General features: G+C 56.2%; 1 protein-coding gene across 3 annotated transcripts in view; it reads left to right on the forward strand.

Annotated features, from left to right (window-relative positions):
* The first annotated feature begins 3,146 nt into the window (after window positions 1-3,146).
* Window positions 3,147-17,585, forward strand: part of MDGA1 (MAM domain containing glycosylphosphatidylinositol anchor 1) — a 53,082-nt gene continuing 38,643 nt past the window's right edge. For all 3 annotated transcript variants that reach the window (XM_032862312.1, XM_032862313.1, XM_032862311.1), the window contains exon 1: window positions 3,147-3,329. In XM_032862312.1, coding sequence (XP_032718203.1) covers window positions 3,263-3,329 — 67 coding nt within the window. In that variant the 5' untranslated portion in view covers window positions 3,147-3,262. The remainder of the gene's footprint in view (window positions 3,330-17,585) is intronic.

The following is a 17,585-nucleotide window of genomic DNA, read 5'->3' on the forward strand; positions in this document are numbered from 1 at the left end:
TCCTTCAGTTCAGAATGGGCAAAGCCAAGGAGAGCAGGAATCATTGTGATCACTCCCTGAGAACTTCCTGGAGGCAGTGACAATTTCTAGGAATTTTTGAACTGTGGGAAGAAGATAACAATAAAAGAAAATAGTCATCACCATACCCTCGATTGGTGCCATTTCCTTTTTAGAATGGGTGGGGGAGGTAGGTGGGAAGTGGCCTCAAAGCTCTGTAGCCCGGTAGAGCAGAAAATGGATTTTTCTCCTCGAGGTAATGGTTGTGGAGTGGGGAGTAGAAAGGCTGGCTGCACTGAGGGTATCCTGGGTCTGTGGTATCTGGCCTACGATGGGCATCATTCATCCATTTATTTAACAAATCTCCAACTAGCATCTGTTGGGTGCTGGGCACTAAATCGGATCACCTTATTCAGCCTTGAATCCACAGGAAAGGAAGGAGAAAAAGGGGGGAGGGGATGAAGAAGGAGCAATCAGTTGGAGGTGGGCTGGCGAATAAGATTCTTCAGCCGTTTTTGGACTTCCCAGGATGGACCGAAAGGGAACCGAGACGGTGTCAACGGATGGCACCCCCCACCACCACCACCATGAAGGCCTGGCATTTCTCCCAACACCTCCCACTGCTGCCTGGGAGGAGGCACCGAGCAGGAAATGGGCCTGGGATGGGGTGGGTTTTATTATTTAAAAAAAAAAAAAAATCTTTTAATTTACATGTTGAAAATGAAATATTTTTTGGTGTAAGTTCTTTGAGTTTTGGCAAACGCATAGAGTCGTGGAACCACCATCTCAGCCCAGATACTGAACAGTTCCGGGGAGTGGGGGAAGGAGGGTTAATAATCTCCTCGCTTGTTAGCCGCAGCGGTTGCCCGCGATCCCAGGGGCCGCCCTAATACAGTCCTTGCTCACAAGCCGAGATAAATAACAGCGACAGGTGGAGCAGGTGAGATTAGCAGGACCCGGGTGGGGGGACGCGATCCGAGGCGCAGGGGAGGCAGCCCTCCTGGCTTCCCAGCCTACGCCCCCTCCCCGCTGGCCTTTGGGAGGAGCACCCTCCCAACCCTGCTCCCGGAGCCGGGGTGAGGTAGCGGAGTTCCGGAGTGCCTGACCCCCGCTGCTGGAACCGGCCGCGGGACTTGGCTGCCGGAAGAGAGTGCGCCCCTGGGGCGCTTGGGGGCGCCTGAGGTCCTAAGGACAGGCGGGAATGGGGGGGCAGAGAGAGGGGCGAGCCGGGGAGAATGTGGGTGGCCTAGGGGGGAGATCCGGCAGCGGGGTCCTGCGGACAAACCTGTTGGCAACCTGTGGGCCGAGGCAACGGCAGTAGCTGTAAGCGTAAGCGCGGGCTTTCCGCCCCCGGCTCCGCCAGCTGCTGTGGCCGTGGCCCCCACGCCCGGCGCTGGGAGAGGCTGAGGCTGCCCGGAAAGGGGCGGGGGCTCGGCCGGCGGCGGAGGCACTCCAGGGCCGCGCAGACAGCCCTGCAGACCGTCAGCAGAAGGCCTGCTCACGCGCCTGCAGGACTCCAGAAGACGCGGGCCCATGGCCTTTCCCTCCGAACCCCGCTTCAGTTCCGACCACCAAAAGTGCAAAACATTTACAAAGTGTGCAGTGCCCCGCAGGCTTCGGTCCCCGGGGCGAACGGCCGTGCTTGCCCCGCGAGCATACTGGAATCGGTGCACCCGGCTCAGCAGCCAATCTGGGTGTGCAAGGGCGGGCGAAGAGCGAGCGTGCGAGCGCGCGGCTGCAGAGCCCGCGCCGAAACCCACGTCCCTCCGCCACTGTCCTCGGGATAGATGGATCCATTTCTGCTTTCTGACATTTTCCTGCCGGGGGGGGGGGGGGGGGGGGGGGGGGGGGAGAGGGGGGGGGGGGGGGGGGGGAGAGAGAGAGAGAGAGAGAGAGAGAAAGAAAGAAGAAAGCAGGCAGTCTGCTTCCCCAGCCTGTTTTGTTTTCTCTAATTGGTCCTGGGGGAGGCGAGGAAATTGGACAGAGGCTGGGCCGGGCGAGCTGGGCTGCCTTTAATTGGCTCCCTTTTTTAACTGGAGGGGAATCAAACAGGAGAGCGAGCGACAAAGGGTGGGAGAGCGAGAGACCGAACGAGGAGACGCGAGGAGGAGGGAGGAGGGAGGGAGGAGGGAGGGAGGCGGGGGGAGCGCGGAATGAAAAGCTCCGAGGGGGGGAAAAAGCAGCACAGCGAAGCCCAAGTTGCAGAGCGAACGGAGCGCTCCCGCGGCCCCGAGCCCAGCGGCCGCCGCGCCCGGGAGCCCGGCCCGGCCCCGCCCGCTCGGGGCCCCCGCCGGCCGAGGCCGCCGGGCGGGGGCGGGGACGACCAACTTGGGGCGCGGCGCAGCCCCGCTCTCCGGAGAGCATCGAGCCCGGGAGCGCCACGGCCGCGGCCAGACGGCGGGAGCTAAGCGCGGCGAGCGGAGGCGGCGAGCGGCGCCCGCGCCGCAGCCCCGGCCTCGCGGAGAGCGCCAGTATTTTTCAAACGACTCAAACTTTCCTCCTTTCCCCGCTTTTTGGGGTCTCTCTTGGCTGGAATTGCTCTCCTGATTCCCGCGGGGCGCCGGGGCGCGATTCCTCCCCAGGCTTCCTCGGTGGCTCGGTTAACTTCCCGGACCTGGGGACCCGTGGTTCTCGCCCCTCGGCCGAACCCAGCCAGCGCTGCTCCCCGCTCAGGAGGGCCGGGGCCGGGGCTCCTTCGCCTCCGGGAGGGCGCCCAACCTGGCCCCCCCTGGGTCGGGCTTCTGAGACCCCAGCACCCGCCGCAGGACTGGAGACAGCGGATTAACCCCGAGCGAAGCCCCGGCCTTCCCGTCCCCTCTCCGCGGAGGGGCGTCCCCTGGGCGGGGAAACGACAAGTTTCTCAGTCGTCGGTGGCCTGTTGGATCCAAGAGTCCCCGCCGCCGCAGAGGGGTTCCTGGGGCCCAGCACACAGAGAAGACAGCCCTGGGGACCCGGGGCGGATCGGCCGCCGGGCTCCTCGGGCCGGGGCGCTGGCTGCTGAGCCGGGCGCGCCAAGGCACCCGGGGCCGGGCCAGCGCCCCCTGCGTCCCCACGCGGGCAGCGGCCCCGCGGGAGGAGAAACCCGGGTCGCCGCCGCCACCACCGCCGCCTCCCCAGTCTCCTGGTCTCCGTCGCCGCCGCCGCCCCCTCCGTCGCCTCTCGGGGGAAGGGGGGACGCAGGGGGCATCGCGGGGCCCCGGCGGATGCGCCCCCCGCCACCTCTCGGGCTGCGCCGCCTCGCGGGGATGAAGCACCGGCCGTGAAGATGGAGGTGACCTGCCTTCTACTTCTGGCGCTGATCCCCTTCCACTGCCGGGGACAAGGAGTCTACGGTAAGAGCCCGCGTCCCGCTCTAAGCGGGCTTAGCACCGCGCGGAAACTTTGCAAGAGGCGCAAAGTGCGCGCTGCCGGGGTTTGGTGGGGACCCTGGCTCGGACTCTGGAGTGGATGCTCGGGTCCCCGCCCTTCTCTGGGCATGAGATCGAGCTAGCTGTTTCGGAGCACGGAGACGGGTCGTTGGGTCTGGCGTGAAGCCGGGGATGCCAGGGGGAGGTGGCCACTTCCCCAAACCTTGCCAGGGGCAGGAGTGACTCGGAACCTTTGAGAGCACCCAGTCGGCTCGCGAGATCCCAACAGACCCCAAACCCGGGCCTGGGGCAGCGACTTGCACGGAAACCTAGTCCTACCCTGGCTCGGCCTCCGGAGTAGAAGCCAAGCGATGCACGATCCGGAGTTGTGCGCGGCTGGCGGGTGATCTGGCTGCCGGCACCGCGGCCGGGCGGCGGGCTCGCCTTCCCCGCTCTCGCTGAGGCTTCGCTTCTTTTCACTCGCTTCTTGACGGCAGGAGCGGATGCTAGCATCCCCTGGATTGGGCGCCTAAAACCCCGGCATCCGTTTTCAAATCTAGCCTGAGCCAGTTCTTCCTGTCCCCGGTTCCCAGCTACAAAACCCCAGCCCCACCTTCCTTCTCCCCGAGCGCACACACGGACACATTCAGCCACCGTCCTCGGGAAACGCAAACACGGCACGCACCGATCCGGCTACGTGTTCAAACTCTGCCTCCTGCCACGCAGCTCTGCTCCTGCGTCCTTACGCCCCCGTTGTCCGGCGCTTAGGGGACTCCGGCTGGGTGTCCCTTCTCCTGTCTCTCCAGAGAGAGTTCCCTGGGGAAAGGTCCCGAGAGCGGGCATCGTCTGTTCACGATGGCCCAGAGCTCTCCCCTCTCAGGAACCCCTCCCTCTGAGTTCTAGCAGCCTTCCGTACCTTGAACTTATACACAAAAAAAGTCCGCCTCCCGGCTCAGTGGCCCTTACTTTGCCTTCTCCTGACTGCAGGGTGTCCATGTGGGTCACTTTGTAATCCTGTGTAGCTGGGGTGGGGAGAGGTCCTTGTTTCTCTTCCCCAGGGCCTGATTGTTCATCTTTAGATCAGGGAAGAGTTTGACCTGTTCTGTGGGCTTGGAGGCAAAGGCATTGTCCCCCCAGCTGCCCCCCCCCCCCCCCCCCCCCACAGATGCCAGCCTCAGATGCCGATGCTAAATGCTCCCTTCTGGGGGTGCCTGGCCCTGCTGTGCCTCCCAGAGGCAGGGGTGTCCTGAGGGGTGTCTGGGAGGTGACGTGCTCCCTGCCCTGCCCAGTTAGCTGGCTTGGGCTTAATTCCCTGGGGAGGCAGGCCCAGGCATCTGGCCAAATACTGCTTCTTAATTAGTTTGTGTGTCTCTTACTGCCTGGCCCTTTACAGAGGCCAGAAGAGGGAAGGGGGAGGAGGAGCGAAGTGGGGACTGGGAGGGGGGATTGTAGGGAGGAGGCCACTGAGCTGGCACCAGAGGCCTCCCCAAGGCAAAGGAAGAAACCTGGGACTTGGTGGGGGCAGGGGTCCTCTATCTTCTTTCTCCCCAAGGGTTCCTCATAGCCTCATTGCCTCAAGAGCTGGCCTAAGGAGAGATGTCACTGAGGCCTTTGCCTCCTGCTCCCCATACCCCAGGGGCTCTGAGAGTGACAGAGACCACTATACCCTGCTTTCTATCCTCTACCCTGCTCCTCCCTCCAAGTGCCCTTGGGCAATCGGGCCAACCTATCTCCTGGCCATCCCTCTCCTCCATCCCTTCCAGTGTCCAGCCTTCTCCAGGGCTGCACAGGGCCGGTGTCGGTGTCGAGGAAGCTCCTGTGAGCCTAGCCTGGAAACCCTAGCAATGAGGGTGGGGAGGGGGGAGGGATGGGAGGCATAGGGTTAGTGATGTCTGCTGGCCCTGATTTCAGAGGCCCTGGGTTAGGATTTAGCCTTTGGTTTATCTGCCCCCTATTTTCTGTAGTTTCTCCTCCCTCATGTGCCTGAGTCTCCCTTTTCGTTGCTGTCCACTGAGAACAAATCAAGGTGGGCTGGGTGTACTGGGCCAACCCTGGCCCTGGGGTGACAGCGCCTTTGGGGCATTGGCTCCAGAGAAGCCTGGGGCCTCAGGGGAATTGCAGAGTGGAGCTCTGTCTTCATTGAGGTCGATGGAGAGAGGTGAGGATCTAGTGTGAGAAGGAAGATGGCAAGAGGCTGCTGAGTTCTTTGTGATGCTAGAAGCTTTGGCCAGACTCAGCAGAAGCGGGAACTATTGTAGGCCTGTAGTTCTTCTGCCCCCCAATTTCCCTCTCTGTCCAAAGCAGATGAAGCAACTCAAGGAAGAGTAGAGTGTCGGGGTGAGGAGTGATCACTTGTGTCCATCATTGTATCCTGGCATCCAACATGGCACCGGGCACGTGGAGAAGCTGGGCAAACATTTGCTGCGGGAATGAAGGGCCGTGGTTGGGGGGAGGTTGAGGAAATGCTTTTTGAAATTCTTTCCCCCCAAGAAGTCAGTCTAGGATGTTTTCCAGCAGGGTAGGGGGACACATTCTGAGGGTCTCTGTTTAGATAGAGTCCCAGAGCCCTAGGCTGACAGCCTAGAGGGCCTCAGGGAGAAGAGAAAAGAAGCCGATAGATAGCCCGGGAGCAAAAGAAAAGGCACAAAAGAACGCAGTGTGTCCTGGGGAGGGCCCGTGTGGCTGGAGGGCCAGATTAACAGGGAAGCTGAACAGCTAAACTGAGGAGCAGGAGGAAGAACAGGAGGACGTGGAGGGCAAAGCCGGCAGGATCTAGCCTGGGCCATGGGTCTCTGTTGAGGCTGGCAGGATGCCAGTACCCAGAGCCCTATACTCCACTTCCCGCTGAGGGTCCTCTTGCTGGCCCTGAGCTCTGCTGTTGGGCTGGGAGGTGTGCTCAGTCTGGCCAGGTGGCTTCCCTTCTTCTTTGGGGCACAGATGCTCTAGCAGCCGCATACTTGACCAGATGGTCCGTTTGGAGCCGATCCCCTCTTCCCTCCCTGCCTCCCAATCTCCTGGCTCCGTGGTGGAGCCTGTAATTTGTTTTCTGGCTCGTGAGGGGGGTGGGCTGGCCCCAGAGGCCTACTTCTGGGGCAGAGTCAGTCACCAGATGATGGAGGAGGAGTCCCCTGCATGTGGATAGCATCAGAAATCACCCTCTCCTCCATCCCGGCTTCCTTTCCTCACCTAGCTGCCGGACTTCCAGCCAGGGCAGGTCGGTGGGATTCCTCTCCCTTACAGAAACACAACAAATCCCTGGATTATTTAATATTCAGGAGTAGGAATTGACATTATCCTTAAGACAGGTTGTTTGCAACTTACTGGTGGAAGTCAAAATATTTCACCAAAGGTGTCATCAGAAACTACTATCCTATGCTAATTTTTGTGGGAACATGAAGACAGATGTTGAATAATTTGACAAGAGCAACATAGCTTACAGAATTATCACCAAGTCAGGTTTTTTCCCCCTCTTCTGAGGGGTGCACAGAAGGAATTTCAGGAAGTGGGTCTCCCAGTGCCATCTTCTGGGTGTTGATCTGGGTGTGGGCACTCGGGATTTTTTTTTACTAGAGTTTTTGCCACATGCCTTGAGACTGGCTGTCCGTATCTAACTCTCCCCCTGGAGAAGGCATGGCATTGGAAGATTCTGTTAGGGTTAACAGAAGGCTTGGAGTTTTCTAAATGTCCTCAAGAAGGTTCAAACCTCCTTCTTCCTTCTTTCTTCCCAGTTATAGAAATTGCATGAGGGAGAGACAGGGCCTTGTGCCTGCAAAGGGGGCTGGTTTGTTTGCCTTGCTAGCACTGTCTCCCCGCCCCCTCCACCTCCCCCCTCCCCCAATGAAGTCGTGGCTGCCTGCTGAGCCAGCCTGAGGGCTCCACAGGAGCAGGCTGGAGGGCCCCACTTCAGGTCAAGATTGGCGTGATGTCCCATTCCACCCTGCAGGCTGGGAATCTTGTGTTTCCTGGTGTGGTGGGGGCTCTGGTGAGTGGGTGGTTAGAGAGGATGTTATTACCCAGGAAACCACCCCTGAGAGGGTATGCTGGGGCCATGCCAAGGGTCCACCTGTAATTGGCCAGGCTTGGCTGTGAGTTGCTGGGGCAGGGTGGCAAAGCCTCATTTAGAGCCTGGTATGAGCTCTGCTTTGCTAGAACAGGGAGGAACAGGCAGGGTGGGGTGAGGGGGTGCTCCGGAGGGAGAATGGAGGGAGCTAATCACAGCCGCCAAGGCCCAGCAAATGAATGATGCAGGAAATCAATATCTGGGGGTGGGAGTGGAAATCTGGGCAGTGGTAGCAGCCCTGGCTTCTCCAGCTGCCCCGGAGGCATGGGTGGGCCTGGGAGGAGTGGGACAGGCTGAAGTGTGGAGGACCCCTCTTGGCCATCTCCCTGCCCTCCCCCATGACTACTCTAGGTACCACCCCACCCCCCACCCCAGCCCACCCATCACCTGCTTTCCATCTCCATGTTGGGTCAGTAGATGCCCCTGCAACAACACAGGGGGCCTGGGAGATAAGACCTCAGGTCTCTCAGTCCCGGCAGAGCCTTACCCTGCCCCCTACCGTCCTGTGCACATCTGAGCCTGACTCTCCACAGGTGCAGGGGAGTTTGTGCAGCAGCCTGGGAACGCTGCCCTCTGTGTCTGGCACTGCCACTCCAGATGTGACCAGCAGGGGGAGGGCTTGGCCACCACATTGCCTTTCTGGGGCTCCCTGGGCCTCAAGCCTCCCAGTGGGATGAGAGTCCCGATTCCTCAGCTTGGGGTCCATGGGGGGTCCCTAGGGCCTTCTGAAGATCTGGACCCCCTCCACCTCCACCCAGTGTCCCACGGCACTTGGCTGTGGCCAAAGCCACACTTTGTGCACCCTCTGCCACAGGAGAGCTCTGTGGAGGGGCTCAGCTCGGTGGGACCCTGCCCAGGTGGGGCTTTGTGCTGAGCAGGGACCGTTGTCCCTGCAGAGCTGCCTCTTTGTGAACCTGGGGTGTGGCCCCTGTTCTTCGTCTTCCTCCCCTTCTCAGAAGATTCTGCTTTGCAGACACACATCTGCCAGTGGCGGGAGCTGGGTATGAAGGGCCCGATGGCATTTCATTGCGGATACGGGAGGCGAGAGCAATGCTTAACACAGAGGAATCCTTTTTAAACAATGACATCTCTTTTCCCCAAGTCAAAGAGTAACACGTAACAATCAGAGAATGTATATAATTATAAGGAAGTAAGTAAAACTCCCCATGCATGTGGTGATGGTTCTTCCAGGCAGCCTTTTGTGGTTTTAACAACAATCAGTCCCTTATAGGCGTGTAAATGCCGTCTGCCTTCCTCACTGTTTCCGTGCCGCTGCCTCCTTTGATTCCCGTAAAGTTCCGAGAGGTCAGCACAGCAGGTCCTCTTGTCCCCATTTAAGAGCAGAGGAAATGGAGGCTCCAAGACTTTAAGTGACCTGCTCAAGGTTAGCCAGCTGGTAAGAAGTGGCTCTGAAACTCCATCCCAGGGGACCTTCTGATTTGGTGATAGGAAAAAGGGAAGTTCTGCCCTCAAGGAGAAGGGGAGGGAGTTACATACAAGATGGTTCCTGATGATCTTGGCTAAGGGCAGATAAAGAACTGGGAATTCAAAGGGGAAGGAAGTTGCTCTCAAGGCCTCGTGAAGGGGACATCTGAACTGGCTTGGCAAACAGAAGTAAGGACTGAGAAGGGCATTGCAGGCGGAGGGCTCATTGTGGCAAAGGCATATGGAGGATAAAGACCCTGGTGTGTGGGGGGAGTAGTGAGTCACTCCTTCGGGTTGGAGCTGAGACTGAAAAGGAATGGGCAGTTAGAGCTGGAACAGCGAAGGAATGATAATAACAACCGCTCATGTTTCCTGCCCAGGCTGAGATCACAAATATGTATTGTCTTTAATCCCCCACACCCCCCCCCACAGTGAGTGAGTCATCGTCAGCCCCTTTTACCAAAAAGTAAACTGAGGACTCAGGAAGATGAAGTCGCTGGTCCAAATGACAGAGCTGGGCTCAAACCCAGAGCTGAATCAGAGCCTGTGCTTGGGTGGAGTAGGCTGGAATCCTGGGTATGTGGGAGAAGCTACCAGCAAGGTCTTGAGCAGAGAAATGGGCTGACATGTGCCATCCCTCAGGCCGTTGTGCAGCTAGCTGTGTGTGTTTTAAAGAGGATATGACCAGGAGGAGGGCAACTGGCCAGGAGGTCCTGCCGTTGTCTGGGGAAGCCATAGGGAGAACTTGATCCTGGGTGGTGGCGGGGAGGATGGGCAGGAGGGAGTGGGTACAAGAACTGTGGTCATTCAACAATCATGTGATTGAAGGCTCTGGATGGAACATTTGAGATGTCTGGCGGGAGAAGCAAGCTCTTAGTCTCTGAGCGTTTGCATTCAAACCGAGGAGAGACAGGCAGTAAACAAGGAACAAGTCTATAATGCATCGTACGGTGATGGGCTGGGGGAAAAGGGTAAAGGAGCCAAGGGGACAAGGAGGGGTCAGCTGCGGTTCAAGTTGAAATACAGTGGCTGGGAGGCCTCCTGAACAGACATCTGAAGAGGCTGAGGGAGGAGGAGGCCCAGTGGGTGTTTGCAGGACGTATATTCCAGGAGGGGAAGAGCCAGGGTGAAGACTGTGGAGTAGAAGCATGCCTGGCCTGTTTAGCAGCAAGGAGGCGTCCTGTATGGCTGGAGCCCAGTGAGCGATGGGGAGACCAGAAGGACAGAGTTAGGGGGTTAGTGGGGCCAGATTGTCGGCAGTCTTGAAGGCTATGCAAGGATGTTGGCTTGTATTCTGATGAGGGGAGCCATGGGAGGGTTTTGAGCAGGAGAGGGACATGAACTGACACCTTTTAGAATCCCTCTGGCTGCCCTGGAGAGAATAGATGTAGGGGGTTGGGCGTGGGGGAAGGGATCCACTTAGAGATTGTTGAAAAAGGCAAGAAATGAAATGATACAATCATTAACTTCCACAAGTGCTTCTGGAAGAGCATAGGCAAGATCTGGGGCTGAAGATGGCCCTCGCGCCATGGCGGTGAGGTACAGCAAAGGCCGTGGGAGTCAGGCGAGTCTGCGGCAATGGGGTGACGTAGTTAAGAGCTGGGACTTCTGGGTAAGAAACCAGGTGGGAACCCCAGCTCTGCCCTGCACTGGCCACGAGAGCCCGAGAGGTTACCTCAGCTGTCTAAGGCATGGCTTTTCTGCTTGTCGGATAGAGACAGCCGAACCCACTGCGTGGGTTTGTGACAAGCAGGCAGTGAGACAGCCTGGGAGGCCCCGAGAGCCGCGCTCGGCTCTTAGCCAGGCCCCAGTGCATCGTTTTCTTTTAACGACAATGCCAGTGCAGTTTTGAACTTCATGGGATCCCGGTGTGGGATGTTTGGAAGAGATGCTCGCGGGGTAAATAGACCTAACTGTTCATGCTCAGGTGAGAGGGAGGTTTGCACGTCTGGTTTTCTGTGCACAGAACCACGTGGGCCGAAATCGTGAATGGATTGAAACTGCCAGGGCGGAGAGAGCAGAGTGAGGGGCACTGGGCTGAGACCAGCACCCTGGGGTGTGGGAGGCCTGAGAAGAAACAGAGTGGGTGGCATCAGGGAGGTAGGAGGAGACCCAAGAGGGGTCAGGGACAGGAAAGTGAGAGGGGATGGAGTCGGTGGGAGCTGAGGTGGAGGAGGAGAGAGAGCAAGGGCCGTCTGGGGACTGGGAGTTTGGCAGCTAGGCAGCTGCAGCCGTGAGCAGGGCTCCCTGAGATCCAGCAGGACTCCTCTGGGGACTTTATGAAAACACAGATGCTGACTCAGTGGATCCGGGGCTAGGCGGAGAGTCTGCGTGTCTAACCAGCTCCCACGTGTCTAACCAGCTCCCGCGTGCTGCCCATGCCACTGGTCCACGTTGCTCTTTGAATACCAAAGGCACCCAGGACTCAAATGGCTTGGGTTGGAGGGCCAAGTAGGTAACATGTTGCCTGGGTGGGACTCTGGCCCAGGATCTTCACCTCTGAGCCTCCAGTTTCCCTCTCTGGAAGGCTGGTTCGGGCCTGCCTGCCTCTTGGGATTACAGAGTAGCCCAACATAATAACCTTCTGTAAGCTCTCAGGCGAACTCTGGGGACTCTGTTTCCCGGGAGCAGAGGGGGTGGCAGGCAGATGGTAGGGGAGCCCCAGGAGTGGGTGGCGTGTGGAAACGGGAGGTGCAGGCTGCGCTTTTGAGAAACGTGGCAGGCTAGGGAGGGCCTGCACAGCAGTGTCTGCTCTCCAGACCTGGCCTTCTGCCTTCGGGAAGCTGGGGCTGCAGGGGCAGGTGAGCCCCATTGGTGGGCAGTGACTTGGGCAAGCAGGAGGATGCTGCTTGGCCAGCTTTGCAAATTCCACCCCAGGCTCTTGTTGGTTCCAGAAAGTCAGCTGAAATAGACGTTGATTATCTGGAGGGTTGGAAGTTGTGTAGAGAGGTGGTTCTCAACCCCAGGGGCATGTCAGTACCACCTGGAGAGCTTTTCCAAGGACAGATGCATGGCTCCACCCCCAGAATCAGAGACTCTGCAGGTGGCATCAAGGCAGCTGCAGTTGTAAAGAGCTCTCCGTTTGATTCTTGGGCACAGCTGGTGTAGACCAGGCATCCGAATGTGTCAGGCCCAAACAGATGTCTTCTTCCCTTGGGCTTTCTGAGGGCATTTCTGGGTTTTTCAGGTCGCCGCCCAAGCTTTGTTTTAGCCAAGCTCATCTGGACCCTGGGGTCTTTAAAAACAACAACAAAAACAACAACAACCACCCATGCTTGTTATTTTTTAAATGATGAGCAGTGAGGCTTTCTAGTTTAATAGTTCTAACTGGCAAGTCCAGGTCGTGGGCTTGGGAGACTGGCCCCTCTCCCTGCTTAAAACCGGGGGATTTCCAGTCCTGAGCCTCTAGAGTCAGAAAGACACTGCCCCAGAAACTGTTTTCATTGATTTTCAGTAGGTAAATTCTGTTACCATTTTGAAATGTTGCCCTGTTGTTTATCCTCTTCTCTTTTTGGTTTAGAGAAAATGAAAATTTTAAAGCTGGACCACATCACAGCCATTCAGTGTAAACCAAACAAATATTTAATATTAGAGTATCTGCTAGGTGTCTGGATGGGTGGTGGGTGCTGAGGTTGCAGAGGAGAAGGTCACCTGCCTCCAAGGAGCTCACAGGGAGATGGGAGAATGTAGTCTTTTCCAAAGCCCTCATTTTGTAGGTGCAGAAACCTGAGTGACTTGTCCAAGGCTGTACAGTTAGTAGGTAGTGGAGTAAAGATTTGAACTCAAGCCTGCTTCGTGCCAACCCTAGTGTCAGCCTGCTTTCCCACATGTGGGGTTCCTGAGGGCAGTATCTGGTCATTTTTTTGTTCCCTAACCTGTGTTGTGGAAGATGGGTTGGCTGATGGGAACAGCGTGAGGACCTTCGGTCCTATATCAGATAAACATCACATTCTGTTGCCAGGAACAAGACCCGACTACAGAGCCTCCAACAAAATAAAGCTGACCTTCTTAAGTCAAGAGGTAGGCTCTCCATGACTGCTATGGTGACTCCTTGGCCACTAGAGATCCAGACTCCTTCCATCTTATTCCTCTGCTCTCCTTCTTAAGAGTGGTACTTCCCAAACTCTGCCACATGTTAAAATTATCCAGTGAGTGTTTAAAAATCCCAATGCCTATGTCATACCTCATACCAATTAAATCAGAATGTCTGGGAGTGAGAACCAGGCATCAGCATATAAATATATTTTTAAAGGACTCCAGCCATAGAGTGTTTTTGCCTCATTGTTGCCAAAGGACTGCTGGGGCTTAGCCATCACGACACATTCCAGGCAGGAGGAAGGGAAAATATTTAAAAGGGTGGACCTACCTGGTGAGTCAGCTTCTGTTAAATAACTTTTCCAGGAGCCCCCTCCCAATGACTTCTGCATACATCTCATTGGTTAGTCTCAGCTGCAAGGGAGGCTGAGAAATGTAGTCTTTTAGAAGGGCACATTCTCACCCAAGAAAACATGAGGTTTGGTTAGAAGGGGAGAATGGATATTGGGTAGGTAATGAATAGTCTTTACCACAAATCCCCACCTCAGGGCCAGTTGGCATTTCTTGAAATGAGAAAGGATTTAGACGGATGTGAACGCTGCTCTCACCCCTCCCTGCCAGCCTGGCTCAGGTGGGGTGGGCGGCTCTGGCTGCTCTGAGGTTGCCCAGAAGGATCCTCCGAGAAGACCAAGAGGCACAGGAAAGAGACAGACATTCATGAGGGGTCCTGCTTCCCATCTGCATTTGTTCCCTCCCCCTCCCGCCACTACTCAGGCTTGCCCGAGGTTGTTCATTTCTGCTGCTTGGTACCCCTTTCCACTAGCAAGTGGCTTCTTTGAGTTGTAGCCACGGAAGAGCTCTGAGGATCTTTCTGATTTTTAGAACAGAAACTGGGGGTCCATACTGGATGCTGGGGACTGTACTATAGAAATGACAATCTAGCTCATCTTCCTGTCAGACCCACACCTACCAGAGACCAGTCTACTGCACTGCTGTTTGCTCAGTGTCTTTCTGGTCCTTGTTTCTGGAACTTCTCATTGTCTGACCTTGTTTCAACTTGCCATAACATAATCTCTAACAGAAAGATTCAAGAGCTGAGGCCTCTGAGCTGAACTTGAACATCTGTTTGGCCCTGAGATTTTTCCCATATGTGATTCTTAAGACATCAGGAGGGTAGAGGTAGGGAGCTGGATTCCGGTGGCCTCATGTACCTGTGTCTGGTTCTAGGGCTTCAGTGAAATGTGGGGAGACCTTGGGGAAGTCCGTTTAACTCGCAGTAAAATACACAGGCTCACAAGGCACACTGGAGGTGGCAAGGCCTGACTTCCCTGTCCTTTCTGGAATAAGGCCATAGGGTAGACAGTGGGAAGGCCATGAGATGGGGACACAGCAAGGTGTGAGCTCCACTTCCAGCCAGTGGCCTTTAGTGACCCAGAAGGATATCTTTGAGATTCAGTGCAGGAAGAAACTGAGACCAGTGAGGGTAAGGGGCTTGTTGAGGTCACACAGCAATTAGGTGCCAAGGCTGAAGTTAAAAGCCATGCCAAGGGACTCTATAGCTAGATCTTTTTTTTTTTTTTAATAAAAGATTTTATTTATTTGACAGAGATCATGAGTAGGCAGAGAGACAGGTAGAGAGAGAAGGAAGCAGGCTCCCCGCTGAGCAGAGAGCCCGATGTGGGGCTTGATCCCAGGACCCTGAGATCATGACCTGAGCCAAAGGCAGAGGCTTTAACCCACTGAGGCACCTAGGTGCCCCTCCATAGCTAGATCTTGCTCATTCTCCAGTATCACCTTTCTAGGTTCAGGAGAAGCCAGGACATGTCCACATGGCATTTATAAGCTCTTCTATAGCCACACCTTTATAATCCGCCCCCCCCCCGCCCGCCCCCAGCTCCCTGCACTCCTCTCTGAACACTATTTCTATTCCCAGGCCTTTTTGTATCTGAACTATAGGATCTAGGGCTTGGTCTGGGCTCAGGACTCCGGCTTAGATGTTGGAAGCCCTTAATGGAAATCTCAAGGAGGGCCCCCCTTGTGGGTAGAAGAGGCAGCTGGCTTGGCAGTGTGAACTGGAAGTTGCTGCCAGGCCCCACCAGGTCCAACATCTCTGTCATCTTGTCTAAGGCCCACCTTAGAGTTATTAACAAGCAGAAACACGGACACTGTTACCAGAAGGTCACTCTGGGAATACCTGGCAGCACTCAGGCCTTTTGCCAGTGGCCTAGGTCGGTTGATGAGATGAGTTGGATCTCAAAGTGTTGGTTACTCAGGCAAGGAAGTTTCCAAGGAAGTAACGGGTTGTGGCTGGGGGCCGTGGTCAGTTATGTGATGTTTGTGGGTGTGATTGTTAAGCAATATGAGGGCTCTGGATCATGGCCATGTGAGAGATCTAATAGTGGACATCATGATGATCAGAACGGGCTTGGACTCGCAGTCTTCGTTTGGGTTCCCCAGAAGCAGGCCTCGGGATGAGAAGCCCAGTGAGGCCGTTTATTTGACAGGTGAGCCTGGAAAACTCTGATAGGGAAATGGAGATGTAAGACAGGGAAGCAAAGGGAACCCTGAAAAGGTGCGTGGTCAAGCCAGTCACCACCATGTCCCATTGTGGACACCTGGGGCACCGTAAACACCCTGGAGTCCTTCCACCGTGGTGAGGGAGCTGGGGCATATACACACCAGCTCTTGTTGTCAGCTGAGGGCTATTCTGGGGGTATAAATTTCCTGGTACTTACAGTCCAGTCCACATGCAGTATAAGCTCTAGTGGCCGGAGACAGCCTCAGGCAGAGAGAAGCAGCTTCTGGCCAGTGTGCAATCAAGTGGTTGGGGGTGGGGGGTGGCACGGGGGTGGCAGGCACCACAGACAGCCTGTGCTACATCCTGCCTGAGCCATCCACCTTGCTTTTCCAGACCCATCCTGTTTGGCTGAGCTCTTTGTTCTAAGGTCTTGTCTTCTGTATAAGCCCTGACTCCAGGCTGCAAAGTCTCCCTGTGGCCATCAGATCTGTGAACTGCTCATTTACTTCCTTGGATTCTGTGACCGGAACCCCAGCACATCAACTTCCCCAAGTCCTTCCCGATAGAACCCAGGCTCTCCCTGAAGGATGGAGGGGGGCCTCAGCCTTGGGAAGGTCAGGGTTGGGGGATCACTGAGGACAGACTTGGAGTCTATGGGTCTTTCAGGCATTGCTGTGAGAGACCTGATCTTTAGCTCCCCACCTGCTGAATTCAAAGCTAAGAAAGAGGTGGGGACAACCTCCGAGACTGGCTCTCTGCAGGCAGAATGCCACGTGGTTGTAATAGGGTCGATGGCATTCTGTTCACTTCCTTCTCCAGGAACCAAACCTCCTCCCATGGGCAATGACCAGGCTGGCCTGTACCCTTGAATGTCCCTGGGCCGTATGGATCCACATCAAAGCACCTTAGTCTGTTGTGAATTTTTGTGTCGGTTTGTTACCCACCTGAGATGAATTAATCCATCAAATATTTATTGAGTGCCTTCTGTGTGCCAGACACTGTTCTAGGTGCTGAAGATACAGCAGAGAGCGAGACAAAGAGATGATATAGAATTACCGACTCTTAGAGTCAGAGCCAGCAGGCGTCTTAGGGCAGGTCTAATCATTTGTTGGGAGAGAAACCTGAGGCCGAGAAGGGGCAAGAGAAGTCCTCAGGCCACATGGCAAATAGGGAGCCCTGCTTAGAATCATGGAAGGTCAGAGATAATGAGCTAAGAGGTCAGCTGTCCCTAACTGGTCAGTTTTCAGAGGCAGAAACCAGTGGCCAGAGGCAGGGACACACCAAGCTACTAGCATTACTCTTGTTTGCCAGTGAATACATCCTTCTTTCCTACGTCTCTCCCAAGCGAGATCCGAGCTCTGATTTACTGAGGGGAGTGTTTGCACGTGTGTGTGTGTGTATGTGCGTGGCTTCATGTGGGCTAGGGCAGCCAGCCCGAGACATGAGTGGCTTTCTCATGATCAAGCCATCCCACCTCCTTCTGGGGCATTCAGAGGCTGCAGTGGGCTCTCCCCTCCCCTCTTGCCTCCCCTAGTTCCCCCAGAGGGACATGGCCCCCTGGCACTGCCTGCTGTCACAGTGGCCTCAGGCAGTGCCAGGAGGGTTCTGTCCTGAGTGTGCCCAAAGCCTCCACACTCCTGTCTGACTCACTTCCTTACTTTCTCAGGGGCTGAAGGAGCAGGGGCTGTGAGGCTGTCCAGGGCCTGAGTGGGTTGCCTCCCTCCCAGTCTCCTCCCCCTCCTTCCGGGGGAGCTGGGGCAGGTGTCAGGAGTGGCTCTAGAGAGCCAGACTGAGAGGCAAAAGGAGGTGATGGGGTGGGAGTTCTGATGATCAGAGTGTGTGTGTGTGTGTGTGTGTGTAGGACCATTGACAATGTGATAAGCTGCTCCCACTGGGTACCTCGATAGGAGCTGGAACACACACCCCCATTCTCTCTATCCTGTGCATGTGTACCCCATTTGTATTTTTTTGCATACCCGTAAATATACAAGGGTGTACCCATGCTGAAGGTGTGTGAATGCATGGTTATGTATCCAAGAACCTGTCCCCCTCTGCACAGGGGGCCAAGTGTGTTACCTGTGGGGAGACTGCAGACCTCTTTGTGGGACCTTCTCTGGGTCCACCTTTATCCCCCTGCCGCTCCGGGCAGCCCTATGGTTCCCAGGCGGGGGACAGAAATGGGTATCCGGCACCCTGGGCTGTC

The sequence above is a fragment of the Lontra canadensis genome, unplaced genomic scaffold (genome assembly GCF_010015895.1).
Source record: "Lontra canadensis isolate GAN:19392208 unplaced genomic scaffold, GSC_riverotter_1.0 scaffold23, whole genome shotgun sequence".
NCBI classification, from domain to species: Eukaryota; Metazoa; Chordata; class Mammalia; order Carnivora; family Mustelidae; genus Lontra; species Lontra canadensis.